Source organism: Triticum aestivum, chromosome 7D, assembly GCF_018294505.1.
Source record: "Triticum aestivum cultivar Chinese Spring chromosome 7D, IWGSC CS RefSeq v2.1, whole genome shotgun sequence".
Classification (NCBI taxonomy): domain Eukaryota; kingdom Viridiplantae; phylum Streptophyta; class Magnoliopsida; order Poales; family Poaceae; genus Triticum; species Triticum aestivum.
In genome coordinates this window covers 554,292,900-554,302,522 of record NC_057814.1, presented here as the reverse complement: position 1 = coordinate 554,302,522, position 9,623 = coordinate 554,292,900, and the positions used below count along the sequence as shown (strand labels likewise).

Here is a 9,623-nt window from a genome sequence, read left to right as displayed (position 1 = left end):
GGAATGTACTCAAAATCACTCTCTGAATCAAAACCTGATTTGTTACCAGTAGCAACTGCACCTCCAACCTGGTTTTGATCTGCTGCATCAACTGTACGTTGAGTTGGATCAAACACTTGGGAAACTACAAGTTGACGGACATTTGGATGTTCATCTACATTTTGATGGCCTTGAACTGCTGATTCATGTGAAGAAACTGCAACTTCACTTGGCCTTGCACTACTTGTTATATGCTTCAATAGGCTGCTTATAACTTCTGTGACCATACCTGTTTCATTAGTGATGAGCACATCATTCTCAGACTCAGCAGGTTCTGTGATGACAAGATCAGGTTCAGAATCTGTCAATGCCACAATCTCATCCTCAAAGTCACTCCCACTCCCACTGTCAGCACTATCTTCTTCTCCGTGGTACTCCACAAACACATTTGCAACTGCACAGACACATACATAATCTGCCATCTGCACACACTTGCTGACATCATTCAGAAACATCAGGCCATTGAGAAGTTTTGAACCAGGAATTAGAAAATAGAACTTCATTGATTCCTTGAGTTCCATGTGATCCTTCAGATAGGCCTTCACTTCCAGCAGCGATAATTTGTCCCCTTCTATCTCTGACATAGCTTCCTCTCCCCCAACATATTACAAACTAGGGCCAATTCAGACAAACTGGCCACCCAAACTGAAAACGGACATTCAAAATCTCGGTCGGGTTCATGATTTCACTGAAATAGACAAATAAGACGAACCAAATTAACCTATCTTTATTGGATACGAACAAAATCTACGACTAAATCACACAAAAATCATACCTTTTGGCCCGCAAAACCACCCCCAAAATCATGGCAAAACCCTAACCATACTGGCGCAATCACATGCTAAAATACGGGCATCAGACGAGGAGGGCGGCGAGGTGATTACCTTCAATTGTTCACGCCACCGCGCCGTCACGATCGTCGCCGTCCCGTCGATCAGCCGCCGGTCGCCATTGTTGCCGCGCGAGAGAGGTGGAAGGCAGGAGGGCACGGAGTGCACGAGGTGGACTGCCCTAGGGGCCTGTTGGAATGGTCGATGTAGGGGTGCTCTGCCTCCTGGGCCTCCGAAGGACGGGCCTCATCGGGTCGGCCCAATCTAATTCTATCTCGTGTGCCATCCAACCCCGGCCATGCCTTGCTACGTCAACAATCCCCGTTTGGCACATGACCCCAAGGTTTGACTTGGACAAGGATCAAATAAATTAGGGTGCAAACGACAGGGATTTGAATGTTGAGGTTCATTTCGCCTGACCTCTACCAATTCAGGGTTTAAAATAGATTTTTTTTCCAAAAAAGGGTTCAAATGAACCACAAATTTTTTCTTTTTGAACTTGCAAATGATCCACAAATTCGTCAGGACCCGTATCTCGGAGGATTAGATGATTTAACACGCTTTATTATGGGTTTGATCATTTACATCAGGCTTATCTCAATGGCAAGTGACCCCGGTCCCATCCGTCAATCTCAGCAGGAGGCAAATGATGAAAGTGAAAAATAAAGCGTGGGCTATGATCTAATTTCTTCGCGTATATCACATGAGTCGGTAATCCCGTCAGAGCGGATAGACACCGGTCGCCGTGAGAGTCCCGGCCGACAACGACGCCCGCGGCCACCCCAAATCGGAAACCCAAACCCAAACAACCCAGCCCACGGGCGCCCGAGCACCACCGCAGATTCCGCCGGACGGCGACGGAAACCCTCGACACAGGCCCCCATCGCCCCCGCCCCCGCCGCCGCCACCCCTCCCCCATCGCCTCCCCGCCCGCGCCGCGCGCATGGCCGCCTCCTACTACAACCCGCCGCCTGCCAGGACCTCCTACGCCACCCTGCCCCCTCCCCCGCCGGGCACCTCCTCGTACGGCACGTACCGCCAGCACGAGCACGCCTACCTAGCGACGCACCCTCCGCCCGCGTACGGCGGCTACTTCGACCGCGCGGAGCCCCTGGCGCCGCCGCGCGACGAGCTGCGCACCCTCTTCATCGCCGGCCTCCCCGCCGACGTCAAGCCCCGCGAGGTCTACAACCTCTTCCGCGACTTCCCCGGCTACGTCTCCTCCCACGTCCGCTCCGGCAAATCCACCCAGGTTTGACCCCCCACCCGTCCTTTCGCCCCACTCTAGGGTTTCCTTCTGGTGAACTCGTCCCTGGACGTTGTACTTAACCCAACCTGATTTTTCTGCGCCGCAGTCGTATGCGTTTGCTGTGTTTGCAGATCAGCCGTCTGCGTTAGCTGCAATGAGTGCCACAAATGTAAGATCTCAACTTGCTATGATTAAGCATCGCATCCAGTTATGTTTTCCCCATTATACAATTGCTCTCACTTCCTTCTGAGTTGAATGAACTTCTGTTTCGAGACTGAGTTTCTGTGTCAGAAGTTATGCTGGACAGTAATCTGTTGTGTCTAAGTTCTGAATTGTGAGTGCTGATTTTCTGAATCACTTATTTTCTACAGGGATTGATATTTGACCTTGAGAAGAACTGTTCTATCCATGTAGATCTTGCAAAATCTAATTCAAGATCAAACTCATCAAAGCGCCCAAGATCAGGTTGCATACTTTGTTCTTTTATGTTATGTGACTGTTGGTTCTTCTCCTATTGCTCACCTTTTTTTTTCCTTTTTGCTTAGACTATGAGGATTTCCCTAAATCTACTGGGAAAAAAGCTAGAAGCCCAAGGGGACGTCCTGATTCAGGTATTATTCAAGTAGTTTGCGAATAGTATTGTGTTTTTTTCCCTTCTATTTTTTACACTAGATTGATCTATCCACTACCATGTACTCCCTCCGTTCCTAAATACTTGTCTTTCTAGGCATTTCAAATGACTATCACATACGGATGTATGTAGACATATTTTAGAGTGTAGGTTCACTCATTTTACTCCGTATGTAGTCACTTGTTGAAATGCCTAGAAAGACAAGTATTTAGGAACGGAGGGAGTATTTGTGTTGGTGGTTGGTCACTACAGCTTCGTCACATGAGCAATACATATACTGTTCAAAATTCACGATTCTGTACCAACCACTAAAATGATTTCCCTCACCACGGAGCTCCTATAACTGTTATCTTGTTATTTTCTTTATGTTCATATCCAACTACTCTTGTTATCTGCGACTTCATTTCCTTGGTGGAATGCCACTTCATCAATACAAAGCACTCACCTTGCACATCTTTGGCACATTGCGCCATATCAGGTGCTGGAAGCAATATTCACATGTCCGGAATGGGTAATTCTTCACACAGCCTGAATGGTTATCCTGCACAAAGGTTATTGCAATACTTGAGCACGGTCTTATTATGTGATTTTGTTAGGACAAGCAGCCTTAAGTTATCCCATGGCTGATACTAGAAAGAAGACATCCAACACTAGGACATCTGCATTCAGGAAATGTCATAACACTAACTAATACCATTTTCAACTTGCAGCTATATGGATTTTGGTTCTAGTGCTGCTTTCAGCAAGGTGAGTTGATTCTTGCATCTTGATGTGTATCTCAGTCAGGGATGGGATCTGTCAGATTAAAGTAATAAATCAAGATATTCAAATAGTGATCCCAATTTCAGCTGCTTGTAGTTTCATATGAGGAGGCTTTTCTATTATTTCTTGATAATTTCTCCTTGACTGATTTTCTGAAAATTTAGTTGTTAGTTTGGAATAAGAATTTAACTATATAAGGCAACTGTGAACAACTGCTGCAAAGCGTATTAAGCTTACCATCATCTTTAACATTAAGGAATTAGGAAAGCTGTTTGGAAAACTTTAATAAACAATCTCATGTTTTTTCGTGAATGAGGAGAGCAAAAATCAAATATTTAGGCAACACAAATTGATACTCTTTATTTTTCCTCCTTTTTTGGGATTAGGCGCAAGGCTAACTTGTTTTTGTATGTGCACTTACCTGCAGGATCCGGCAATATTTGCTCCTCAAAATAATCCGCCATGTCCTACGCTTTTTGTTGCAAATCTTGGTCAGACTGTTTCTGATCGTGAGCTGACTGATGTTTTCTCAAGGTATGGACTAATAAAAGCCTTATGATATGCCATAAATAGTAATTGTGTTTTAACAAGCTTCATGTTCAGTTGCGAGGGATTCATAAAGTTGAAGATGCAAAACAAGTTTGGAGCACCAGTTGCATTTGTTGATTTCAAGGTATCATCAACAAAATTGTCATTCTCTCTTATCACGATTTTTATCTATTTGTAGTATATAGTGCTTATGATAAGGAGCTACTATGCTATGCTACATCTTCCTAAACGGGTGATAAAATTGAGGTTTTGTTCTTTTGTGTTTATTGCCAGTTATCTTGATTGCATATGGTTCATTGAGTTAACTTGTACTACAAAAACTCGCCTTCTATTGTGCTCTGTTTGACGATGTGTATCGAACCTTTTTTACATAACCAGTAAGGACTATCTCTAGAACTGATTCCTTCTTGGTGGTAAAATCATGTGAAGACTTTACCTTTCTCATTCGTTTTGATTCCAAGAAATTGAACCAAGAAGATGCAATCCTTCTCTGTTATGTCAATCTCAATTAAGTGGATATTGAGAGGAAAACATATCGTATTTGCCTGATAATCTATGTTAACAAAAAGCAAAGAAGGGGAAAAAAAACTTAAGACTATGTTACTTCTTATTACAATGTGGATGGTTCCAGATTGGCTGTTATTACTGAGAGGTCACTTGCTACCTATATATTTTAGTGTTCCTGTGTCGTGACATGAATAAATGCTATTGACCGCGTACTACATAGTGCATTCTGCATATGTAGGCATCAGTACACAAAATAGTTATGATGAAATAGTTGTGACTATGACATTGCTAAATGACTTAGTATTTCCATTCATGTTATCAATTAAATTTTTATTAAAGAGTTATATCCCAAAATGTAATTTTCTTCCTGCAGGACGACCACAGTTCAACTGAAGCCCTAAATCGTCTCCAAGGAGCTATTCTACATTCATCATCTGGCGAGGGCATGCGTTTAGAGTATCCTTTTTTGTATAATCATATGGTTGCCTCTAAGTAGAAGTATCATCTTATGAGATCTGGTGACACTAAATTTGGTACCCCCTAATCTTTCAATTACATCACCAGCTCACTGATGCAAAATAGTCTATGAAATGTTCAGAGTCTGATTTTGATTCATGTTGGTTCGCTCTCACTCGCACCCGAACCGATGAGTGTCTGCAAGCTGAATCTTACCTGCACATGCTATCAGTCAAGCAATTACTATTTGTCTTGACCAATGACATATTAGACAACCATCATGAGTAATATATTGATGATATAATAGAGCTTATAAGAGTAACTAACTATTATACTGATGATATAATAGAGCTTATAAGAGTAACTGACTACATTGTCCTTATTTTGCATTCATAATTTCCCACTGTGTTTTATGGTGCAGTTATTTATATTCCCTTAACATGTGTTAGATATGCTAAATCTCGGATGGGCCTGCGCAAGCAGCGTGACAGCCGGTCCTAAATGGTGTTCGTCGTCGGCTGGCGCTCAAATGCTGTTCAGTCCGATGCCATAATGTATGCGGTGGAATGCGCTTGCACGTGATGTGTTAGGTTATGGAAGGAGGTCTTTCGGTTGCATAACATGGTGTAATTGATTTTAGCTGTATCGCCTAGTTCTGATTTGTACTAGCATGACTCGCTCTCTTGGATATCCTGTTTCTGCATCCTGTATGATATTTCAGCCACGCGTTTCCTTCAGTTGAATGCTGAATTCAGAGTGTTGTTTTGGGTAGAGGGGTGTTATAATGAAGGTTCAGACTTCTGACAGTGGTGTACCATGGGTGGTGTGTGTCAGATGTTGTACTCCCTCTGTAAACTAATATAAGAGCGTTTAGGACACTAAAGTAGTGATCTAAATGCTCTTACATTAGTTTACGGAGGGAGTACTAACTAGTTCGCCAATGTGTTAGGTTCAGCTTGTGTATATGCAGTATGGGACTGGATGAAATTTCGATGACTTTACGTCCTAGTCGGTGTTTCCAGTCCGAGCCGTGGTTTGATTCGGACAAGGTCTCGGTTGGCTGGTTCACCCTGCACAATAATCCTTGCTGGGAACCCTGCAGGTGAGCCGACAATAGTTGGCCAATGTGTTGGCTTCAGCTCGTGTTCGCCAATGTTTCGATTTAAGCACCTGGTACCTGATTGGGTCCTCGCACGACTGGCTGGTCACTGCCGACGACAGGTCCGATCGCCCCCCCGTCAGTGACCACGCACGAGAGGGTGAATTGGACGGTCCATGCTCTCGACGAGCTTCGTGAGTCGTGACTTCTTGTACGGTACGCCAGGGCATACATATTCCCCGATCCGTCCACGGGGAGCCACGTCGGGGTTCTCGTCCACGGCCCGTCACTCGAGTTTTCGTTTGCGAGGGCAGGGGACTGCAAGTGGACCTCGCTGCCGTAGGGCTGGGTGGGACTACCGGGACTGCATCAACGTCGACGGTCTGCTGTATGGATTCACAAGCTTTGCGCAGGTCCGCACGTTCGATCTCACCGGTCCTACCGTCACGAGGAACAGAATTATAGACGGCATGTTGGAGAATTATCTCCGTGCGCGGCTCTACCTCGTCCAGACCCCGTCCGGTGATCTGCCGCAAGTTCACACAGAAATGTTGAACTTAGAGCATCTACAATCGGACCTTTCAAACCAGCCTCGTATGTCCGGGCGGACCGTCCGGTCACTGCCCGGTCATGATTTTTTGACCCAGACGGGCCTCTCATACGGCCCTCAAACGCCTGGGCTGACCGGCACACCTCATATCCAGCTTAGATATGGGACGCCTGGGCACGCTCGCCACGTCGGACCCGACCCACGCTGACCCACTCGACCCCACATAAAATTCTTCCCATCCGCTCGTTGGACCAAACCCTAACTAATTCACTCCCCTCCGCCATCCAAACTCGTCTCCGGCTCCTTCCGGTCCTCTCCAGCATGCCAGACAGCGGATCCGAGTCCTTCACCTCCAGATCCGTCGACCCCAAACTCATCCCATGCGGCCCCGAGGAGGAGGTGGTCATCCGGCTTGCGCTCTGCCGCGCCCGGGAGGAGGCCCATGGACGGTTGCGCTCGGACTCCATCCGTTGGGAATCCATTGCGTCCGCCCAAATGGGGCATGGATCCGGCGCTAGGCCGGCCATAGCTGCCTCGTCGGAGGCCGTGCGGTCCGTCTAGTGTCCGAATGCGCTGGCGGACGCGCAACTCCTCCGGTGGCGCGCCGATATTGGGGATGAGGCCATGGCACGGCGGGCACGTGCAAGGCACCGAGCGCGGGTGTTGGGAAACGTAGCATGCAATTTCAAAAAAATTCCTACGCTCACGCAAGATCTATCTAGGAGATGCATAGCAACCAGAGGGGGAGAGTGTGTCCACGTACCCTCGTAGACCGAAAGCGGAAACGTTTGACAACGCGGTTGATGTAGTCGAACTTCTTCTTGTTCCGGCCGATCAAGCACCTGTTGACACCAGATTTTGGCATGGTCAAAAACACAATTAAGATGGCCTCAAATAAAAAGTGCTCAAAGTGAGAAAGTTTTGTATCTTCAAAAGGAGAAACTTTGATGTTCGGGCCATAGCCATCCGATCTCATCTCTAAGGCCGAAGTTGTGTTCGAAATACTGAGATTTTGTATTCAGAACACTATTCGGCTGATTACTCCTTCAATACGGCCTCATATGGAAAAATGATCTAGATGATTTGTCTTCGTCTCGTCGAAACGATCGAATTTTGTATAAAAATCGTCTCAATCCGAGTTCGTATGCAAAAGTTAGAGGCAATACTTTGCGGACCGGTCCTGAGTGAAAAAGTGACGCGAGGGACCAGACACCCACCTAGGTGATGTCTGATGAGTTGCGTGAGTTATTCGCCCTTTGCCGGCTGAATGAAGCTTGCCGGGCGAGTAAAAAGCTTGCCGGCACAATGAAGAGCTTGCCGGCGTGGAAAGCTTGCCGGCACGAAAAAGCTTGCCGGCATGGAAGCTTGCCGGTGTAAAAGCTTGCCGGGGTGAAAGCTTGCCGATGTGAAAGCTTGCTGGGTGGAAACCTTCCCGGTGTGAAAGCTTGCCGGGATGGAAACCTTGCCTGTGTGAAAGCTTGCCGGGGTAGAAACCGCGCCGGTGTGGAAAGCTTGCCGGGGTGGAAACCTTGCCGGGGTGGAAAGCTGGAGGCTGTCAAAGTCAATCCGACCAAAAGTTGGAGATGAGCTCGAAATGTTATTCAGATGACCTCGGATGGAGAAGTGTTCTACACGGAAGTTTTGCATATCGTTGAAACAGTCAACTTTTCTTTCGGAGTCATCATCATCGGAGATAGTATACGGCCTGCAGAGTTGTTACAAGACACGGAGAGTTCAGAAAACTGCGTAATTGAATCCAACCCACAGTTAAAGATGGGCCCTAAAAATCATAAAGATGGCCTTAAAAGGAGAAGTGACACGCGCTGTATTACGAAGATCATTGAGGCGGACAAGTTTGATGTTGAACTCGACTCCATCCGAGTTAGTATGCGATTTCCACGGCCCGCGCAAGAAGAAGGACAAAAATATGGGACAGATTCGGGCTGAATCCGAGTTGGACTGGAACTAGAACTGCAGGACATGAATTGATGTAATTTTCTTGTAAGGAAAGCCTGGATGAATCCTTTACTTGTACGGAAGTCCAGCCGCCTCTTATATATGTTGGGGTTGACGGCCGATTGAACAACACACAATCGAACAAATCAATACACTACTTTTTCATCTACGTTTTATCTCTCCACCGTTTTTCTCTCTCGTTCTTCGCTATTCCTCAAGTTTGAGAGCTATGAATCCCGAGGCTCTAGGGGTGAGTGAATCAACCTAGGGCAGCCCATTGCCGCCACACTCCCTGACGGGGTCCCTCCCGGGTGTGCGGGGTTTCGGGTCTAAAAAGCACCCGCCAACTGTCCTGCATATCGCGCTGTCGGTCGGGTCTCCTTCGACGTGAGCTGCGGTGCATCACCCCCGGCGTCGAGGGTACACGTGACGTGTTTGTGTGCCAACACACTTTTTGGTGACTCCGCTGGGGAACGAAGATCAATCGTCATCATCCACCATGTACGATCTTCCCAAGCCATCTGAGGAAGACGCCGATAACATCATTAAGCCCAGTCTTGATGAGATATCGGCTGATCATCGCCAAATCTATGAGGAGTACAAGAAGGCGCGAGGAGAAGGACCTGCAGGAGTTCCTTGCAAAATTCAAGAAGGATCGTCAAGGCAACATCACTCCGATTGAAGAAATCAAGTTCCCTCCTCTCCAAGCCGAGCAGGTTAAACCCTCTGTAAGTACTGCCTTTTCTCCTGAGCAGTGGGCTGAGATTGAGAGTCGTATTGCTGATGGTAACAATCTGGTTTATCAAACTTTCATAGAAAATACTAATGCTCAGAACAATATATGTCAATCATCTAGTGGTAATGGTGGTATAGCTGCTAGTGTACAAAACCCTAATCTGGCTTTACCTATTTCATCGGCGCCTCTCGTGCCGATGACTTATTATCCTACCCAAAAAAATCAGATTGTGGTTGCACCCATTAATCCTATTATGAGC

The 9,623-nt window shown here is 46.6% G+C and overlaps 1 protein-coding gene across 1 annotated transcript; it reads left to right on the top strand.

Annotated features, from left to right (window-relative positions):
- The first annotated feature begins 1,594 nt into the window (after nucleotides 1-1,594).
- Nucleotides 1,595-5,829, top strand: LOC123165987 (protein WHI3). Its single transcript, XM_044583749.1, has 10 exons — nucleotides 1,595-2,121; nucleotides 2,225-2,287; nucleotides 2,490-2,583; nucleotides 2,664-2,729; nucleotides 3,228-3,300; nucleotides 3,460-3,496; nucleotides 3,939-4,045; nucleotides 4,115-4,184; nucleotides 4,941-5,023; nucleotides 5,473-5,829. Exons 1-10 carry the CDS (start codon nucleotides 1,813-1,815, stop codon nucleotides 5,522-5,524), a joined length of 954 nt encoding a protein of 317 aa, XP_044439684.1. The 5' UTR covers nucleotides 1,595-1,812; the 3' UTR covers nucleotides 5,525-5,829.
- Nucleotides 5,830-9,623: the final 3,794 nt, after the last annotated feature.

Excerpts from the sequence above, each read along its gene's own strand:
- LOC123165987 (XM_044583749.1), top strand. The coding sequence starts at position 1,813 with ATGGCCGCCTCCTACTACAACCCGCCGCCTGCCAGGACCTCCTACGCC. Across the intron at positions 3,301-3,459 it reads AATGGTTATCCTGCACAAAG|CTATATGGATTTTGGTTCTA; the intron begins GTTATTGCAATA and ends TTCAACTTGCAG. Across the intron at positions 5,024-5,472 it reads GGCGAGGGCATGCGTTTAGA|ATATGCTAAATCTCGGATGG; the intron begins GTATCCTTTTTT and ends AACATGTGTTAG.